At 42.8% G+C, this 22,222-nt stretch overlaps 1 protein-coding gene across 1 annotated transcript; it reads left to right on the plus strand.

Moving 5' to 3' along the window:
- Window positions 1-656: 656 nt before the first annotated feature.
- Window positions 657-21,469, plus strand: LOC139372347 (collagen alpha-1(IX) chain-like; the record flags this gene model as incomplete). The annotated part of the gene is made up of 37 exons (XM_071112064.1): window positions 657-753; window positions 2,913-2,987; window positions 4,048-4,177; window positions 6,384-6,630; window positions 6,938-7,087; window positions 7,651-7,731; window positions 8,629-8,646; window positions 8,854-8,952; window positions 9,132-9,167; window positions 9,603-9,674; window positions 10,946-10,990; window positions 11,100-11,135; window positions 11,285-11,308; window positions 11,453-11,506; window positions 11,728-11,799; window positions 12,169-12,210; window positions 12,495-12,551; window positions 12,764-12,817; window positions 12,967-13,020; window positions 13,396-13,449; window positions 13,548-13,601; window positions 13,757-13,810; window positions 13,935-13,988; window positions 14,210-14,263; window positions 15,731-15,784; window positions 16,112-16,156; window positions 16,257-16,310; window positions 16,432-16,485; window positions 16,689-16,814; window positions 16,915-16,950; window positions 17,056-17,100; window positions 17,204-17,236; window positions 17,383-17,529; window positions 17,898-17,952; window positions 18,057-18,251; window positions 20,970-21,056; window positions 21,264-21,469. Coding segments are annotated over 37 exons (2,850 nt in total), but the record flags the coding sequence as incomplete, so codon positions are not given.
- Window positions 21,470-22,222: the final 753 nt, after the last annotated feature.

A 22,222-nucleotide genomic window follows, 5' to 3' on the forward strand; every position in this document is an offset into this window, starting at 1 on the left:
ACATAGATGTATACTCGTATCTGGCGTAGATCTACACTTGTGTATGATATAGATTTACACTCGTGTCTGACATAGATGTACACTCGTGTCTGACGTAGATCTACACTCGTGTCTGGAATAGATGTACACTCGTGTTTGACATATATCTACACTCGTGTCTGACGTAGATGTACACTCGTGTCTGAAATAGAGGTACACTCGTGTCTGACATATATGTACACTCATGTCTGACGTAGATGTACACTCGTGTCTGACATAGATGTACACTCGAGTATGACTCTGCTTATGAACATCCTCATGACACAGTTTCCCCCATTACCTGTCAAAGGAGAAATGTGTGGGTTTCTGTGTTTGTATTATCATAAGATCTTCATCTATCAAACTAATTGTAGTCATTGATATACAGTAATGATCAGTACGTCACATACTGTATGTTACTTCTGTCAGATAATATTGATGTGTCTACGTGAGTTTTAACCTCTTTTAATGTGTCGGTACTCTAAAGCTTTATCAATTTAGGCCAATGACATGTCTGAAGACATCAGATCACTGACCCAGCTGTCCTCTCTCTCTCTCTCTCTCTCTCTCTCTCTCTCTCTCTCTCTCTCTCTCTCTCTCTCTCTCTCCCTCTCTCCCTTTCTCTTTGTCTCTTTCTCTCTTCCCACAGGAAGCAACCACGGCACCCAGTAATGTTGCTGTACTCCTCTACCTGCATGGCCCTCCTCGCTCTGCTACTCTCTCCTGCCCTCAGCCGTAAGTTACTCAGAAGCCTTCAGGATCATGATGGGAACATCACTTCCTCATAACGGTGTACTACTGGGATGTGGTGTTTGCTTGCACAGCTACTTTTGATAAGGATAATGAACTTTCTTTTTGGTATCAAAACACACAAATTGTTTCAGAATACTATCACAGGTCATTCCATTTATTACAATTGCAAATGTATTATTAAGACAGAAATAGCAGACATAGTGTAGCCTACTGTACTAGTCTGTAGATTAATTCAGATAATCTCTTGTTTCTTAATTGTTACAGATGCCGTACCTTAATTTGATCATGCTGTTGTTGCATGAATTTTTTGCAAAGGCTTCTAAAGTTTGTAGTTTCCATTTAAAAATGTCAGACTTGGTTAGCCCTAGTGAAAAATGTCTCAAGCCCTACAAAAATAAATATGTCAATTATAATCCGCATAATAATTCACATGATTTTCCTTCTGTAGCAAACTGGCTCAAATTAAGATTCTACATCTGTATAAGCCTCTCTTCCAAGCTGTCAGAGAGATATAATAGCACACATTATGGGTGTTTTTCAACATCAAAACAAATACATTACAGACTTGGGGGAATATCTAATGCAGAAAACAAACCTAATGGTTATTCTTATTACGTGTAAAGTGAATGCCATCTTGTAGCACGGTTTGCTTTCGCAGTACAAGCACATGATGTGTGGTCTAATAGGTAGCTAGATGACTTTCCTTTTGGAAATGGTCTGCTTACATCCACTAGTCATCATCATAGCTCTCAGTCACACGTAACGGCGGTGTTGTACTGTAAGAGCTGAGCTGAAGTCCAACTCAATCTCCTGCTCATTTAGCGCAATGACTAGGCAGCTAAAACACTTGGGGTGAATCCAAAATGACATCCTATTCCCATTATAGTGCACTACTTTTGACCAGAGCCTATAGAGATCTGGTCAAAAGTAGTGCACTATATATGGAATAGGGTGCCATTTGGGACACATTCCCTGGTGTTGGAGAGAGAGCCGTTAACTCCTTACAGCCCACACTGCACAGTTAGAGAAGTGTTTATGGCCACTAAAACACACAGGATAAATACCATCTCCCCAAAGTATCCCCTCCACTCAGCAGTTATGGTGGAGTTGATAGGGGCTTCCAGATGTGTTGCCTGCACAGTCTGCACATCCAAATGCGCTGACTCAGGTTATTGACTGGGAGTAGAGGCTAGAGGTACTCCCGGCACCCAGTGCTGTTTCATTACTTCCAGATCTTTGTTTCCTAGTTTCCCCATGCAATGCATTTTCATCCCCATATTGAACAGGAGGAGGAGGCTAGGAGATTTGTTTTCTGATTCTTGAGTACTTTAGTAGCTTCACATTGAGATGTTACTGCTACAGTAGAGCAAGGTTCTTCAATGAAACATTACCAAATGTTTCCCGCTGTCGTTGTTTCACGTTTCAAGGTTCACGTTTAAGGTTTTAGTTGAGAAGGAAATGTAAAAAATCACCTCAGGGTTCAGTTACATTACATCACCTCTTTTTTTCAATGAATCGCATCCAATGACAGTCAACAATTTAGAATCCCAGACAGATACGTAGGCTATATTAAACTAACAAAGACTAAAGACACAAGACTAATATTATAGGTCACTCAATCACACAAGAAAAACACAATAGCACAATAGTGTGATGGATGACTCTTGGCTTCTTACATTAGCCCCCAGGGGGACATGCATCTCAATAACTGACAGGAAGATGAATAAATTAACAAAGAAGAGCCATTACCTGTCGGTCTGACCTTCTTTGGTCACTTTACAGACTTTGCAGTGTATGTAAGGCAATATGGCACAGTCACACTACAACATGCATCAACATTACCTCTGTCATCCCATACTGACATATTTAAAGCACATCGAAGTATGCGTCCATTATTTCCAGACAATACACACGCTGTTGAGTTTGTGCTTGTGTAATTAACCTGAGAAATACAGACGCTGCAGCTTTAAGAATAACCAACATTAAAAATGCATCCAGTGTGGATCATGAGCATAATGTGAATTGGCATTCTTACCTTGTTTTATCACCTGTGAACGGTCTCCCGGTGCTCTCCCCTTGAAGATGGCACTGTGAACAGAAACATCATAACCAAGCTGCTTCCTCTGTGTGTTTTCCCTCAGAGTTAGATCTCAACAGGTTAGATGGGGACACAGCTGTCTGCCCTCCCATGAGAAATGGACAGGATGACCTTCCAGGTAAAGTATACGGTAGATACTAACCATCGCATGTTGTCTTTTAGAAATATTGACTTTGTGAATATGCGTAGTAACTCAGGCGTCTTCATCCCTGGTTGGACGTAAGGCAGCAACTATTTGTTTCCACTGCGGTCTGACTTTGGCCACAGCTTGCTTGACCTACACCATGAGATGTGGATATAGTTCATGATGTAATCAAAGGAGACCTGCATGGGACGACATATTACGTATCTCAACCTTGTATCAAACACTACAAGACATCTCAGGAGCTCTGAGCCAGTAGCAATGAGATGTCTTTCTGTAGCCAAGTCTCACCTCCCTTCAAGACACCAGGTGAGAAGGGAGCAGTAGTTCAACACTATGGTCCCTGTGGTTTTTCTCATCCCCAGTCAGCAAAGACTTACATTTTAAATGACCAGAAAACCACCAGCCTCGGTTTACAGAAATCCCTAAGGAAGCAAAATACAGAATGTCACAATTAAGTTAGCTGCTGTGATTGCTTAGTGAGCTGGGCTGGGCTGTCTAAATGGGTAATGACTTGAGACACCTTTAGGTTTCAAATGAGCCACATCAAATATTCCACTGGAGCCTGAAAGATTTTTAGTAGGAACAATTCTAACGCAGCAAGATGTTAATTGTGTACCAGCGCTCTGGTAGGAACAGATGTACTAGCTGCCTTCAAAGAACATGTTGTACTATGTGTTGCCAGCCCAGGCAAGAGAACAACTAATTACAATAATATGCTAGTTTTATCACTGCACCCAGTGTTTTATCCAGAGTATGAAATAAGAATAAACCGTTGAACATATTAAAGTGCGACAACACCGAAATTCCAAAATGTCCACTTCACGTGACTTGTTGCAAACTAGAATGTGAACCAGAAATATACAAAAAAGACCAGTACCTGTCAATCAGCTGTGCATTGTTTCTTTTTCTACTCCTGGAACACAGTATATAACGTATACTTCACCAGAATGACTATATATGTACAGTAATTTAACACGTCCTTTATTCAGAACGATACAGGACATGTCTGAAAATCAGTTTACCTCTCTTTTAGGGTTTGATCTGATCACCCAGTTCCAGTTGGACGTTATTCCTCTGAAGGGGGTGAGGAAGGTGGAGGGCTCCACTCCTCTCCAGGTGGCGTACCGCCTCGATAAGGAGGCCAACTTCCAGATTCCTACCAGGTAAGGAAAAACAGAAAAACAAAATGCCGGAGCTTGTCGATGCAGGTGTTGTATTATTATGGCTTGATAAGGGAGGCCAGCTTTCAATACCTATCAGGTAAAGATAGAATGAAGAAACCAGAACGAGCAACACACATATAATCGCTAAACACGCACACACGCACACACACGCACACGCACGCACACACGCACACACGCACACACACACACACGCACACGCACGCACACACGCACACACGCACACACACGCACACACACATGCACACACACACAAATAAATGCTTTCCCCTGGGTCGATGCAGGTGTGGTATCATTATAGGTTCCTGACAGGTGTTATCACACTGGGAAACAGCTTGTAATTGGCTGAGAACAACATGTCTGAACCTATTTGGCATCTCTTGGCGACGAGGGGGGAACCCCCACCCCCAGACCCCACTGTAACCATGGAATATCTCCTCACGGAAACACAGAGAGACATATTTCATTATGCTGCATTCTTAGTTGTAGTTTTATTCTATTGTTCCTGTCTGTGCTCATAAAGGATTCTGGGAATCAAAAGAGACAGGTGGTGACAGCCTGAGCAGCTTCCTGTGTGAAGAGAGACTGTGTGTGTCTGTGTGTTTGTGTTTGGGTGTGTGTCTTGCCTAGATCAAGCAGTGAATGTGTGGGGATCCTCTAGCCTGGTACTGTACCCTGTCATTTGTTTGATCTAAAACTACTACACAATCTGCCGTTTTCAGCTTAGACCATTTGCACATTGCTCAGTAGGCCAGAATTTGTTGTCAGGTGTTAACCTTTTTTTACATAACTACAGCTGTCCTCCGATGTTTCACTGGTGGTCTGGTCTGGTCTGGCTAATGACCTGTTTACACATTCTGTTGTGTAACATACTGACACCTCCCAGTCTGCCTCATGCCACTCAGGACAACGTGACGCTAATCCCAAAAACATGTATCCCTCTGAGTCCAGTGGCCAGTCTGTCTGGGCTTTGAAGTCTGTTGTCAGAGGGGTTCCTTTCCGATACTCGTTCCCTTACCACTGCAGGGGATAGAGGCCTACAACACAACACACTTCAAACTCTGGCCTAGGCTGTGAGAGACTTTCTCCCAAGGTGCACTTAACACACACACACACACACACACACACACGCGCACACAGCAGGAACGTTAGAGAGAGTGGTCTTCATTTGTTTTATTGGGTTACAGGAAAGTCCTTCTTTATTGCCTTGTCTTGATCTATTTACAAGCCGACTGCAGCTCTGCAGCTACCGTCCATAAAGGCACCACCTATGGAGCCCTTGGCCTGGCTAGTTAAAACACCAGGGCTCGTATTCCTAAATCTTTAAGTAGGAGTTCTGCTCTAGGATCAGTTTTCCCTTTGAGGTATTAATGATTTGACCGGAGGTGCCCTGATCTGAGATCAGCATCTGAGACACTTAATGAATACCAGCCTAGAGGTTTCGGACTGGAGAGACTGGAGAGCAGTCTGCATGTTAGAAACTGAGACGGGTCGACTGATTGGTTGATCTGTTGATCAGAGCCACTGGGGCTCTGCTTCTGTTTAAAACAGAAGGGTTTGATTTGGAAAATAAAGGACCTCATTGTTCCTTTGGAGTAATTGGAACTGTTGCGTTATGAATGCATCATGCATTAGAGACAGGGAGAGATGGAGGATAGAGAGAGAGAAAGAGTGAGGGATGGAGAGCTTTAACATAAAAGTGTTAGGGTTTGATTGATGTCTCCATTCATAATGTTATGGTCGGCGTGAGGAGCTGGAAGCTAACTGAAGCGCTGTGTGTGATGATTTGTGATCGTGGCCTGCAGCAGTTTTACCTCTGCTTTGTGATGATGAGTGTCTTTGACAACAGCCAACGTCAGAGATCTGACATCATAGAACCAAACTGTGTGTGATGGAAAGCTGCTTTTCTTTTTAACGCACTGCGAAACGTCGCCCTCTGTGACCTCTTCTCTATGACTCTAAAATGTAACTAAAATGCATTCTTTATGAGAATGATTCAAATGACGATTTTGTAAAGATAAGTTTGAACCCTTTCCTCTGTCCATCCATCCTTCTCCCACTGAGGATGAACTTCCCTAAGGGCTTCCCTGTTGAGGTCTCCTTCATGTGTCAACCCTTTCCTCTCCTCCTCCCTCCCTCTCTCACCCATCTTCCTCTTCATCTTCATCTTCTGTTCTTCTCCACCCAGGCTCAACTTCCCCCGGGGTTTCCCTGACGAGTACTCCGTCATGGTCACGTTCCGTATGATCAAGAACACGGTGAACAAGGTGTGGAACGTGTGGCAGGTAGTGGACGAGGACGGCCGGAAGCAGGCGGGGCTCAGGCTAAATGGAGACCAGCAAGCGCTGGAGTACTTCCTGATGGGCCAGGATGGCAACCTGCAGACCGTCACCTTCCCAGGGCTCTCTGTGTTGTTCAACACCAAGTGGCACAAGGTGATGGAATTACTGATGGTACTCCTGGTTCACATTACAAAATCTAGTAACTATCCCAAAATTCCCAGTTTTTCCAGAAATCCCGGATGGAAGGTTCCCAGAATCAGGAAGGAATAAGCAGGAAACAATGGGAATTTTGAGAACGTTACTGGAAATGTGCAACCCTACATCTGGTACAATGTATTAGTGACTGATTACCAAATTAGCATTTTCAAAGCTTGTTTATTTAGCTATCAGTCTCCCAATGACATGAATTACGGTGGCCCCTGAGGATCAACAACAGTAACCCTATAGCATATCCTTACAGATGATGATTGGAGTGGAGAGAGACCAGGTCACCCTGTATGTGGACTGTCAGCCCGTGGACAAAAAGCCTATCAAGGGGAAAGGCCCCGTCAACACAGAGGGAGATACACTTATTGGGAGGCTGGACGTTGATGCTGATGCTTCTGTTGTGGTGAGTGGGGCAGGGATAGCCTGGTCCCAGATTGGTTTGTGCTGTATTGCTAACTCTTGTGGTCGTTGTTTGGGATGACAATAACCATATGAGTTGGCAAGACTGCACAAACAGATCTGGGACCAGGCTAAGGCTGAGAAGGTATTGGTTCCCCAGCGGTGCTATGTTATACAGTAAGCGTTATAATATGAGTCTGTGAAGCTCTTCTACCATACAGGATATGGGTTTATATGTGTGCTGAGCACGGCTGTAATTCTAAAGTGCTGCCACAATAGCAGAACTGCAGCTCAGTGGGGTTCCACTGCCGCAAAATCATGTTCCACTATTCAAAAATCTCCCTAGAGGAAAATGCCAGCTCTAACACATTCAGCTCGTAGAGAGAGCTATAGGAACTGTACCATAGGCAAGCATAGGTATAGTTTCAGTGTCATATCATTCTATCCCAAAAATATTTGATTGAAGTTGAAAAATGTTAGGTCACGTCATGTTTAACCATGCCATGCTATTCTATGCTATGCTATGCTATGTTAAATGATCCATATCAGGCCATTGTCTCGTTCTAGTTTGAACTCCAGTGGATGCTGATCCATTGCGACCCAAAGAGAGCCAATAGAGAGAACTGCCAGGAGCTGCCTGCCATAGAGGTAACAACAACAACCCAGGCTACACCTGGGCTTTACTTGCTTTGGTTTTAGGTTCATATTGACCAGCAACATAACTTTCACTAACTGGCTTCTGTGAATCTGCACCTGCAAAATGGTGAAGAGATAGGATGGCCTGTTATGCCGTTGTAGGAGTGCCGTGATCACAATCAATATGTGAAATAACCACTTCTGTTCATGCAGAGGGAATACTGGCAGCTCTCACTCTCAATTTGGACTAGACACATTTCATAAAGTGGTTCCATTTTGGCAGCACATTAAAGTCTGACTCCTCAGGTCAGAACTGTAGATTAGAGTACATGCTGTCCTATTGTGGGGCGGCAGGGTAGCCTAGTGGTTAGAGCGTTGGACTAGTAACCGGAAGGTTGTGAGTTCAAACTCCCGAGCTGACAAGGTACAAATCTGTCGTTCTGCCCCTGAACAGGCAGTTAACCCACTGTTCCCAGGCCGTCATTGAAAATAAGAATTTGTTCTTAACTGACTTGCCTGGCTAAATAAAGGTAAAATAAAATAAAATAAAATTGTCCCATAGACTGAAAAGCTCCCGTCTGTCTTTATGATGCAAATATGTCTATCAATTTGACAATGGTCTATTCCCTCTAGCTTTGAGGTTAACTTTTCTGTGTACCTTTTCAGTACGCCAACACTAAAATGGTACAGGGGGGCTGTATACTACAGGGACTATAGGTTTCCTATGGGGTTCTGGATGTCAATGACAGCATGAAATGCTCACAGCCAGAGCCATAGATAGGGCCTATATGATTCTGCTCACAGCTATTGTTTTTGGACAGGTGCTTTTGCTTCTCCCGACACTTTGGGTGAAGGTGGTGTGACTACTTCACTAACTCTACATGTTTCTTATTTCTCTTGCTTCTTCAGATGTATGCCAATGCTGAGGTATTTATCTTTTCTACCTTCTTTTTTCTTGGTGTTTTTGGGGCAAATAATCTACTTCAATGCTCTGTTGCCTGATTGCCTCGATGCTTTGTTACTTTAGTAGCACAATCAAACTCTGGCTGGAGTAAGACATTTCTTCACTCCCCTCAGAGTGGCCTTCACTCCTTCTCATGTACTCATCGACTGTGTTGTCTCTTCTCCATCCAGCCTGACCCCAAGCCTGTCCCTGTCCCTGGCCCTCCCGGTTCCACTGGCCCTGAGGGGCCCCGGGGGCCACACGGAGAGGACGGCAGAGACGGGAGAGATGTAAGTTTATCCACCCCAACTAAACTACATATAGAATGAAAAATGAACCATCGCATTATGTCATTTACCATGCTGAATATTGTCTCAAACTGCATATTCGACAGACAGTAAACACTTTTCTTGATTCTCTATTCTCAATGACTAGAATGGATAACCAATGTCTTTCTTTTTACTTGTAGGGCCTTCCAGGTTCACCTGGCAGCGCTGGCACTACTGTAAGTAGGAGATGTCATATTATTAAATGTGTTTCATTATCTTAGTATTTATTTAGTTCTTTGTTTCCATCCTGCAGCTTAACCTATGTCATTACTTACAATCAATTTAGCTGCAAAAATAGATCAGTGTTCTCTCCTCCACCCTGCCTTCCCCTTATGTCTCTCTGTCTGTCTTGATGAAAATTGCACATCTTTCATTGATTAAGTTAAACGCTGACCGGCACTGCCACGGTGTATCTTAGCAACGGTGAGGAGCAATGCAGATGGATGATAAATCTGTTTGTCAGATTTCTCTGTATAAAGAGCAATACTTAGCTTTTGTTGTGTCTGCTACGTGTGGCTTTGGTTGTGTCTGTAACTCAGCCGCCTGTTGTGTCTTTAACTCAGCCATCTGTTGTGTCTGTAACTCAGCTGTCGGTTGTGTCTGTAACTCAGGGGGCCAAAGGTGACCAGGGGGAGATTGGTTTGCCTGGACAGAGAGGCCTGCCTGGCTTACCAGGAGCTTCTGTAAGTATCTCTACTTCCTACTGTACCAAACACAACACACACTACCTGTCACACACTCAACCTGTACCACACACACTACCTGTCACACACTCAACCTGTACCACACACACTACCTGTCACACACTCAACCTGTACCACACACACTACCTTGTCACACACTCAACCTGTACAACACACACTACCTGTCACACACTCAACCTGTACCACACACACACTACCTGTCACACACTCAACCTGTACCACACACACACTACCTGTCACACACTCAACCTGTACCACACACACACTACCTGTCACACACTCAACCTGTACCACACACTACCTGTCACACACTCAACATGTACCACACTCAACCTGTACCACACACACAACCTGTCACACACTCAACTTGTACCACACACAACCTGTACCACACACACTACCTGTACCACACACACGACCTGTACCACACACTACCTATACCACACACACACTACCTGTCACACACTCAACTTGTACAACACACACTACCTGTCACACACTCAACCTGTACCACACACAACCTGTACCACACACAACCTGTACCACCCACACTACCTCTACCGCACACAACCTGTACCACGCACACACTACTTGTACCACACAGTACCTGTACCACACACACTACCTGTCACACACTCAACTTGTACCACACACACTACCTGTCACACATTCAACCTGTGCCACACACTCAACCTGTACCACACACACACTACCTGTCACACACTCAACTTGTATCACACACACACTACTTGTCACACACTCAAACTGTACCACACACTCAACCTGTACCACACACTCAACCTGTACCACCCACACTACTTGTACCACACTCAACCTGTACCACACACTCAACCTGTACCACACACTCAACCTGTACCACACACAAGCTGTACCACACTCAACCTGTACCACACCCTCAACCTGTACTACCCACACTACCTGTACCACACTCAACCTGTACCACACACACTACCTGTACCACACTCAACCTGTACCACACTCAAGCTGTACCACACACACTACCTGTCACACACTCAACTTGTACCACACACAACATGTACCACATTCAATTCTCTAGTTTGCCTTGTGGAGCAAGACAAGGTTGTTCTCTATCACCTTATGTATTAGCTTTGGCCATTGAACCGTTTACAGCACCTTTCCACCCCTCAACTGATATTATTAGAATTCAAACTAGTGGAGAGAGAATGTTTTAGTTTGTAGATCAATGATTTCTCATATTTTTAATGAAGGGAGTGCCTGGTTCAATGGGCCCAAGAGGACCTGTGGGTGAGAGAGTGAGTTATTTTTCTTCCCAGAACCTACTAAAGAAACAATATGTTGCTAATAACTTTAACAGCAGGGACAGTGTTAACTAATATTGTACTGTTCTGTGTCCAATAACAGGGACTTCAAGGTTTTCCTGGACCAGCAGGCTCTCCCGTAAGTATTCACTATTTTTAGATCATTATATATTAATGGGAACATTTTGCTGATATTTATAGCCGTCAAGCCATGGAACATGTCAGACCGCTTCATTTCTATAGCTAAATAAGAGGATGTAGCTGATCGCTTTTTCTCTCATTTCCCAGGGCCCTGAGACTGCTGGACCTCCCGTATGTACTACAAACTCTTCAACATCTTTACATCGTCTTCACCCCGTGCTCTAAACAGCATTAAGACAGCATACAGTATTTTAATCGAGCCCTACTAACGGGCTATAGAATAGTCACATAACTTGTGTATGTCGCTCCCTACAGGGCCCACCTGGGAAAGCAGGAACTCCAGGAGACGAGGGGAACATTGGGCCTGAGGTCAGTGTTCAAATAAGGATCCCATAGTAATGACTTTAGTAATGACTGAATAAATAGACACTGCGTGTCATAGCAGTCATAGTGCACTTTATCATTGCTCCTTTTGATAGTCTGTGGACGATTTTGTAACATACATTACTGATATATCAGACTTTTCTGTGTCTAGTAGGACATTCTCTGTGTGTTTCATGTATAACTGTAACAGTCCATATTGTTATCAGGGTCCCCCTGGGCCTAGAGGAGGTCTGGGTCTCCCTGGTCCCGCTGGTCTACCAGGACCACCTGGACCTGTGGTAAGTACTGATGCTAACCTCTGACCTCTGGATCTAACCTGAAATTGGTGAATTCAACATCTGTATCCTAACTGTGTGAATTGATCTCTGTTTTTCCGACTTGGAGTCTTGACCGATATTCCTCTCTGTTATGGCTTTGTCTCTTTGGTCTTTCTCATGAATTAACCTAACTATTTATTTAGTCAATATCGTCATAAGAGTCCTCTCCAACTTTTAGGGTGGCATCTAACCCTGACGCAGAGTGATAATCAGTATCACTTCTGCATTAATGGACATTGATTTGCTGTAGTGTTTGTGGACTTCCAAACTCTGCTTTAGATGTCACTCCATAGAGATATGTACTGTGTCACTCACTCTGTTGTCTTTAAGGGACCACCTGGGGCTGGAAAAGCTGAGGGGAGTGGGGATGATGTGAGTCTATTTTTATCACCTTTCTCAGGGTTAAACCAACTTTCACAGGGTCTGCTAGAGGGTGGGACTAGGTGGTTCAGCCGAATGTTGTTGCAATAACTACACTTCAGCCTAATTCACACTTCCCTTAGACACTGTTGTTGCTGCTGCCCATTAATTCTGACAAATCTGCATGTGGAACATTGGTAGCTATAGTATTCTTCAGTCAGTGGCTATCGAGGAGGTGAGCCCCCTGCAGGTGTAGTGATAATGTTATATCTGTGTCTGTCTACGTTTGTCTGCAGTGCCCTGCTGCCTGTCCAGCTGGACCACAGGGAAACCCAGGGTTGTCAGGGATGAAGGTGAGGAATCTTAGTGACAGACACTGAATGAAATTCCATACCTGGCTTTGGGGAAAAGATCCCTTATCATTACTCACACCATTGTGGCCACTGGTTGTCTCTGATACCCGTATCTGATAATTGAATGGATTGATGTACGGCTTATCCAGACTTTACATTGTAGGAGTGGAATGACTATATGAACCACCAATGGATTGTTATGTCATCTCCAGGGACACAAGGGATTACCAGGTGATAATGGAGCTGCAGGGGAAGCTGGACAAAAGGTATGACAAGCAATCAATTATAATGTTTAGTGAAAAAAGTGTGATGTTTGACAATGTGCTTAAGTACATTGGGTGCTTAGGGTGATTATTCAAGCACACAAATCGCTAGATGTGAGTATTTGTGTTTTTCCTATGTTGCTAATCCACAGGGTGAGCCAGGACCATCTGGGGTGCAGGGCCTAACAGGCAAGATGGGAGATGATGTAAGAACCGTCCTTGCTCTGAAAGATACCAACACATACAGGCTGATATTCTACTTCACTGTCTGGTATCGAAAATCCCAGTCACTTGTTTTGTATTTTCTACACCTATTTTTTCCTGTTCCAAGCAGAACATAGGTAGTGAGAATGCCAACATTTCTGCCTCTAACGGAAATTGGTATTTTGAGCATACTATAATGTTACATAAGATTTCTGCCTATAGCACAAATTGCACATTCAGAGATGATACACAAGATTTTCTGCTTCAAGTCAAATTGGTCATACAACCAGCCATTTATAACTGTTTAATGTTTTTGCTGTGCATCACTGTGAATCCTACTAAGTATAATACATTTTCACATCTGTAATGCATTCCAGGGACAAAGAGGAACTATTGGTTTTCCTGGTAGTCCTGGAGATAAAGGGGACAGGGTAAGGGTTTAAAACAATATTTACTACAAGTCTTGTGAATGTTCTACTTTAGTGTTTAGGGTCTAAAACTCACCGTGCGTGTTCTCTCCTCCTCCCAGGGTCCCCCTGGTTTCAACGGCATCCCAGGACCCACCGGACCACCGGGTTCTCCTGTAAGCACTGCTCATTTAATCAACTCCGTCAATTATAACTGCCATTTTCAATCAATGACTGGAGGACAGACTGTGGTTGACATTACCTAGGGCTGAACGGTGTTTTCCAAAATATCTGCCATTATGTTCTGTATTGACTACTTGCTTTCTGTTAGGGTATGGAGGGCATTCGTGGACGTCAGGGTCTGGAGGGAGAAAAAGGCGATGATGTGAGTATCTCCTCTCTTCTACAGTATCTCTAGTGTTTTTACTGGGCTTTCTGAATATGGTTTGGTTCGAAGCCTTTCTGTTCAACTAAATTGTTGCATGGTTCATTGCGTGGGCGTTTCTCAGGGAGCCATCGGTCCTCAGGGAGATCAGGGTCCTGTTGGTGCAAAGGGAGACACTGTAAGTAAACAAACAATACAACATAAATTTATCTTATTTCCTTAGTAATAAGTCATCAGATGGATGCAGGATCCTTTTGTAGTGTTAGTTGTATAGTTAGATTGACCTGAACAATTCATATTTTGTAACATCGCCCATATTTTTTACGAGTGTGATTATGATGCTGAGGTTTTGTTGCTGTTGTTGTTGTTGTTGTGGTCAATGATGAACTGTGATTACAGGGTACTCCTGGGGCAGATGGCATGGATGGACTTCCTGGAGTGGATGGAGCTAAGGTCAGTCTACGTTTTATGGCTACTGTACATACAGTTGAAGTGGGAAGTTTATAAACACCTGAGCAAAATACATTTAAACTCAGTTTTTCACAATTCCTGAAATTTGATCCGAATAAAAATGCGCTGTTTTAGGTCAGTTTGGATAACCACTTTATTTTAAGATTGTAAAATGTCAGAATAATAGGAGAGAGAATTATTTATTTCAGCTTTTGTCTCTTTCATCACATTCCCAGTGGGTCAGAAGTTTACATACTCACTTAGTATTTGGTAGAATTGCCTTTAAATTGTTTAACTTGGGTCTTGTGTTTTGGGTAGTGTTCCACAACCTTCCCACAATAAGTTGAGGAGTTTTGGACTATTCCTCCTGACAGAGCTGGGGTAACTGAGTCAGGTTTGCAGGCCTCACACATGCTTTTCAGTTCTGCCAACACATTTTCTTTAGGATTGAGGTCAGGGCTTTGTGATGGCCAATCCAATACCTTGACTTTCTTGTCCTTAAGCCATTTTGCCACAACTTTGGAAGAATTTCTTTCAGCAGACCAGAGGACAAACAGTACGATCTTTCGTGCAAACCGTAGTCTGGCTTTTTTATGGCGGTTTTGGAGCAGTGACTTCTTCCTTGCTGAGCGGCCTTTCAGTTTATGTCGCTAAAGGACTTGTTTTACTGTGGGTATAGAGACTTTTGTACCTGTTTCCTCCAGCATCTTCACAAGGTCCTTTGCTGTTGTTCTGGGATCGATTTGCACCAAAGTACATTAATCTCTAGGAGACAGAACGTGTCTCCGTTCTGAGCGTTATGATGGCAGCATGGTCCCATGGTGTTTATACTTGCGTACTATTGTTTGTACAGATGAACGTGGTACCTTCAGGCTTTTGGAAATTGCTCCCAAGGATGAACCAGACTTGTGGAGGTCTACAATTTTTTTCTGAGGTTTTGGCTGATTTCTTTTGATTTTCCCATGATGTCAAGCAAAGAGGTACTGAGTTTGAAGGTAGACCTTGAAATACATCCACAGGTACACCTCCAATTGACTTAAATTATGTCAATTAGCCTATCAGAAGCTTCTAAAGCCATCACATAATTTTCTGGAATTTTCCAAGTTGTTTAAAGGCACAGTCAACTTAGTGTATGTAAACTTCTGACCCACTGGAATTGGGATACAGTTCATTATAAGTGAAATAATCTCTCTGTAAACAATTGTTGGAAAAATGACTTATGTCATGCACAAAGTAGATGTCCTAACCGACTTGCCACAACTATAGTTTGTTAACAAGAAACTTTTGGGGTGGTTGAAAAACGTGTTTTATTGACTCCAACCTAAGTGTATGTTAACTTCCAACTTCAACTGTATATATAGTTCAGTTTAGTTAGTTAGTATAGTTTAAATAAAGAGAATATATCCTGTCTTACAAGATCTGCCAAGAAATTAATCTGTTATCCTGTGAACATACCTGTCTTTCCAACAGGGAGAAGCTGGCGTTCCTGGGACTGTAGGAATCAGGGGTGTCGTCGGAATTCCAGTGAGTCTAATATTCATCTTTGACGTTTGTATAAGATAAATATAATTAATCTAAGAATATAATTATAAATTAGATTACCTTTTGTTGGTATTAAAGGAAAGCAAAAGCTAGGAAAATCAATAGATTGGTTGGTTGCCTTCCAGTCAAACCACACTGCAGACCAGATTAATAAAACCTGTAGGTTTATACAGGTCAGAGGTCATAGCAGGGGAAACAGAATCAACAGGACAACACAACAAGGAAGTAGTCCATCCCTTATGTTGTAATGCTCTCAAAAATAACAACATGTATGGTATTCTGAGGATATCCTGTGTGTTGTTTCTGCAGGGCTTCCCAGGAAAGCAGGGGCTGGTTGGAGCTGGAGGTGCCAAGGTAAAAATGTGTGCTTGTGTGTGTCTGTGTGCGTGCGTGTCTTGGATACAGTTTCATTCCTTGTGTTTTTCTATTGTAAACAGTATGCTTTTTTGTGCAGGGTGACACAGGAGCTGACGGACCAGTAGGACCAATCGGAGTTCCTGGGAAAACAGTGAGTATCTAATTTCACACTTAAGTGTTTACTATCACTCAACACTGCTAGCCATGATTGTGGATCCCATATTCTACTGATGGTGCTGAAGATGCTTAAATAGACTATATCGTTTGTTTAGGGGGCAACTGGAACAGCAGGAGAAGATGGGAAACCAGGAGACAAAGGAACTACTGTAAGTTTTATAATAGTCTGTTATTAAATCTACATGACAGTAGTCATTTTTTATTCATATACTATGATTGTCATGAATACTGCTCATCAATAACAATCCCTGTCTGACGGTAACAATGACAGCTAAACTCCTTAAACCCACAATTATAAGAGTACCTTTAATGATAACCATGAGTCTTATTGATCCTGCTTCACTCTCCCCAGGGCGAGACAGGAAAGCAGGGACCAGTGGGGGTCACAGGTGATACAGGCATGCCGGGTGACAAAGGGGACAAAGGTGACACTGGTGAAAAGGGACTGAAGGGTCACACTGGATACAAGGGAGACCAAGTGAGTCCTGATGTGTAGTAGTTTATTGTTTTAGTAATAGTTGTCAGTTTGTAGAGGAAGGGGTTTGAATGACTTCTAATTTCCTGTGTCTTGTTCCTAGGGCCCTATTGGTCCCAATGGCCCAAAGGGAAGTGAAGTAAGTCTATGGATTCGCATCAATACCATATATCATGTGAACAATGAGACAGTATTATTTTGTAAGATACAGTATCTGTATTGACAATCTTACCTCTATCCTCAGGGTGATCCAGGTCTTACAGGCAATTCTGGAGTCAAGGGAGACCAGGTATATGTTCTACTGAGAGATACATTTGATCTTGCTTTAGTATTCCCCTGTATTTGTAGTGACTACAATGGTCCTAATTCAGTCGATTATTGTTGTTTTATAGGGTCCTTCTGGTGTTCCTGGAATCAAAGGAGAGGTACAGAACAATGTCACAGTTTAATTGATTGGTTGATTTGTTGGTTAATCAATTGGTTTGTTGGTTGGTTGGTTGGTGGAATAATTGAATGCTGTATGGTATACAGTTAACATTTAAGTTGTGTTGTGTTGTCCACTCACCTCTAGGTTGGAGAGAAGGGCATGAGGGGATATACCGGGGAAAATGGTAGACCAGGGCAGCCGGGTCATGAGGGTTTGACCGGTCCCCAGGGAGCCAATGGACTGGAGGGAGAGAGAGGGTTACATGGATCACCTGGGCCTAGAGGCCTACCTGTAAGTACCTTTAACCTGGGCCTAGAGGCCTACCTGTAAGTACCTTTAACCTGGGCCTAGAGGCCTACCTGTAATTACCTTTAACCTGGGCCCAGAGGCCTACCTGTAAGTACCTTTAACCTGGGCCTAGAGGCCTACCTGTAATTACCTTTAACCTGGGCCTAGAGGTCTACCTGTAATTACCTTTAACCTGGGCCTAGAGGTCTACCTGTAATTACCTTTAACCTGGGCCTAGAGGCCTACCTGTAATTACCTTTAACCTGGGCCTAGAAGCCTACCTGTAATTACCTTCTTCCAAGCAAATGAAGGATGACTGTAAAACACAAGGGTGTTAATTAATATACTTTTCACCCTTCCAAACCCAATAGGGTCCTAAAATGAATGATATCAAACTTCGCGAACTATGCTCAGCAATTGTTGAAGGTACGTGAATATTGTGTAGCCTACACACTGTAACAATCATTTAAGGCAGGCTGACATGTAGGGTGCTTTGTTCAACTGACATTTGAATAATTCTCTCCGTCTAGAACACTTAGCAGAGTTTAAGAAAGAGGTCCTAAAGAAACCAGCAGCGATCGGGGCCCCTGGCATGGCAGGACTGCGGGGCCCCGCAGGTCCACCGGGCCCAGCAGGGACTGCAGGAGAGGCCGGTCCCAGAGGACTGATGGGAATGAAGGGACCACCTGGATACTTTGGGTTACCAGGCACACCTGGAAAACAAGGTAGGACTAGGTGGATATCCAAAGATGACCAAAGATAACGGGAGAATTATGTATCAATAACTTGCTAGATAAAGGTGAAATGTATAAAGAACTGATCATTCCACTGGAATACTTCGGCCATCTTGGAAATGGCCATTTCATTGTGTACGGTAGAGAACATAGAAACTATAACCAGGAAAGTAAAGACACAGTACAAATAGTTAGGCCTTCTATTTGTCCATTATAATGTATTTCTGCAGAGGGCCCACAGCCGTACTGACGGATGCAATCTATTTAAACCTTTCAATATTTTTGAGAAATACTGCATTGTCTGGCCTACAGGTTGGCCACAGTACAGCAGCTTAGTGCCAGGGTTGGGGAATAACTGACTACATGTTACGTTACCAGCTAAAATATTGTAATCATGTTAGTGATACTTTTAAAAACTAAATGATTCATTCGAGGATGATTTTTAAATTCAGAAAGGAGATTTGGACACTTCTCTGTTTTCTCAATGACATTCAAATCAGGATTGAAAAAAGGCGCAAGTTTAAGTTTGTTCCACCTGAGCGAGTCTGACCAGAAGTTAGAGACCACTATGATGACACACCAAATGGGTTTGATGGATCACAGGAAAGATCAGGAATAGGATTTTGTAGGCTACAGTCCAAGCTGTCTTCCGATGGTATGACTGCTGTCGGCATCCAAAGATTATTCAACTTGAATAAATGCTTGGAGGTAAGGATGACAGCAGTGGTGTAGTCTACGGCGATACGGATATCACTTATTATTGATATCTACATAGTGAATTGATGTGAATCACACTGCTGCTCTCTCATTTAGCTGTTTGAGCTTTATGGATTGTGGTTGTTGTGGATGGCTGTTCACAAATCTAAATGTGTATTTGAACCCAATAATGGTTGTATTTGAACCAAATAGTGGTTGAATTCAAGAAGTTTAAGCTGCCTATTAATCATTGCTTTTGAAACCAGTGGACAGCCAGTGAAAAATGCGCTCTTGCAACAGCTGCACAGTGCGGATCCCAGCCTATGGAATAAAAGTAGGTCTTTCTAATTCATGCTGATAAAAATAATACATCCATAGGCCTAATGGACACATGTTCAAACTCACACACTTTTGATAGACTTAAAGGGGCGATATATAGTTGCTACATACATTTTTGGATAATTACACACATATATATATACGACCGTTCAAAAGTTTGTGGTCACTTAGAAATGTCCTTGTTTTTGAAAGAAAAGCATTTTTTTTGTCCATTAGCTAATCCAAGTTTATAATTTTAAACGGCTAATTGATCATTAGAAAACCCTTTTGTAATTATGTTAGCACAGCTGAAAACTGTTGTTCTGATTAAAGAAGCAATAAAACTGGCCTTCTTTAGACTAGTTGAGTATCTGGAGCATCAGCATATGTGGGTTCGATTACAGGCTCAAAATGGCCAGAAACAAAGAACTTTCTTCTGAAACTCATCAGTCTATTCTTGTTCTGAGAAATTAAGGCTATTTCATGCGAGAAATTGCCAAGAAACTGAAGATCTCATACAGCGTTGTGTACTATTCCCTTAACAGTACAGTGCAAACTGGCTCTAACCAGAATAGAAAGAGGAGTGGGAGGCACTGGTGCACAACTGAGCAAGAGGACAAGTACATTAGAGTGTCTAGTTTGAGAAACAGATGCCTCACAAGTCCTCAACTGGCAGCTTCATTAAATAGTACCCACTAAAACACCAGTCTCAACGTCAACAGTGAAGAGGCGACTCCGGGTTGCTGGCCTTCTAGGCAGAGTTCCTCTGTCCAGTTTCTGTGTTATTTTGCCCATCTTAATATTTTATTTTTATTGGCCAGTCTGAGATATGGCTTTTTCTTTGCAACTCTGACTAGAAGTCAGACACTAGACACTCTAATGTACTTGTCCTCTTGCTCAGCTGTGCACCGGGGCACTCCTCTTTCTATTCTGGTTAGCGCCAGTTTGCGCTGTTCTGTGAAGTGAGTAGTAATTGTTTCATTGCCCTTTAAACAACTGCATATTATCAAGATATCAAAGTCTCACCAACAAAAAGGTAAACAATAGGCCTATAGCAAATGCAGCATATGGCATTCATTTTTCACATGTAAATAGAACTTTTCAGTAGTGCTCAAAGCATGCCAACCCATGAGCACAGCATTTATTTTTCAGCTTGAATCAATGTGCCCAATCCGTCCACCATGACAACAAAATCATAAACAACAGAGTAGGGCTGGCTAATAAGTCCTTAGTTTTGGGGTTATGCTCAGGTCAACAATTTGGTTAATCTATACTTCCAGATATCCAAGTCCTATTCTTGAAGATCAAGGGGTATAACATTTATTAGAATGACTGGAATTCTGATAGACTTTGGTTTTTAATGTAAAGAAATTATTTAATCGTATTATTGTATGTAGTAGAAAGCGATGGGTTAGAAGAAGCCTACATATCCAACCCATAAAGTAATATGTAACATCCATATATGGCCAGCTATGTAAACTTTACCATTGATATTTATCCTGCAGTAGACGTGGTTCAATTTGTAACATACACCTTTGTCTTCTTATAATGCCTCTTAAGGGGAAAGTAATCTAAAAGTAACACACCTACACACAAACAAAAACACACAAATAAATACCTCCTGTGGCGATAATAGCCCATTTCAGACAGTCAATGTATAACATGTGAAAGGAAATGTCTTCCTCTTCTCTGTAGGTGACGCTGGTGTAAAGGGAGATACAGGACATAAGGGAGACAATGGAGTGGGAATCCCAGGAAGTCCAGGCGAGCCAGGCCCACCAGGTAACATCACCCCTCCCCCATTCTTATCTTGCCTAACACCTGAATATTTTAGCTCCTCAAGTGTATGCCAATGCTTTAGCTTAGCAGGCTCACACAGTCTGGTGTCACTCAAGAGACCTGGGTTTGTACCCAGTTGGTCACACATAGACATGACAAGGTGTTGTTCAGTACCTGTTGCCATCATCTCCCTCATCCTTTGTCTCTCAGGTGTGGCTGGCATCCCTGGCATCGGGAAGGACGGTAAAGATGGAGCTCCCGGTAAAGACGGTGTTAGTGGTAGCCCAGGCGCCTCTGGTTCCAGGGGAGCTACAGGAGCCCCAGGCTATTGTGATCCCTCAAACTGTATAGGCAGGCCCCCACCTCTCTACATGAGTGGGGGGAAGAAATCCTTCAGCTACAGCAAGGGGCCGTGAGGAACACAAGCAAAAGCTCAGAACACATTGCATCTCTAGCAGCAGCAAGACATGGCGTGACGTACCCAGTTCAGGAGTGGTAATACATGGGAGTCTTCACATGTCTCCCTCATCGCACCGCAGAGCCAACGAGAAACAGAGACAAGGCAAATGTCATTTAGAATACTGTATAGATATTTTTCTAGCTTTTCATCTTTTAGACTGATTCATCGTTTTTTGTGGAGAGAGCTTATCTGATGTTATGCATTCTAAGACAGCTGCTATTGATTTTAAGCTAGCCTTTAAACTGATCAGTGGCCCATCATGGCCCAAGTGCTGTCCCAAAGACAAATTACACAAACTTCTAAAATGACCATTTTGTTAAATTCATGTTGTTCCGTTCATACCCACAGATTCAGGTAGACAGACAGGGCAATGTGTTGGTTGTCAAATAACACAAAGGTAAATACTGTATGTATTTTACTTCTATTCATGTACAGTGTAATTCCTTGTTTAAATAAATTCATTAAAACATGTCCTCACCAGCACCATGTACAGTACGAAGTTCAGCCTTTCACAAATAACAAAACCTCAAACTGTGCTTTGGAATCATTCATTTTCAATATTGATCAATGAACCAATAAATAACGGCAAAGTCCACTACCATGATGAGCCATAGACAGATATTGGTAGTTCCTGTTTTCATTCAGTCACTTGAACATAGGATAATCTATGTTATACAGAAGTTGTACAGTACGAGTACACATGTTTTTC

Source organism: Oncorhynchus clarkii, chromosome 18, assembly GCF_045791955.1.
Source record: "Oncorhynchus clarkii lewisi isolate Uvic-CL-2024 chromosome 18, UVic_Ocla_1.0, whole genome shotgun sequence".
Classification (NCBI taxonomy): Eukaryota; Metazoa; Chordata; class Actinopteri; order Salmoniformes; family Salmonidae; genus Oncorhynchus; species Oncorhynchus clarkii.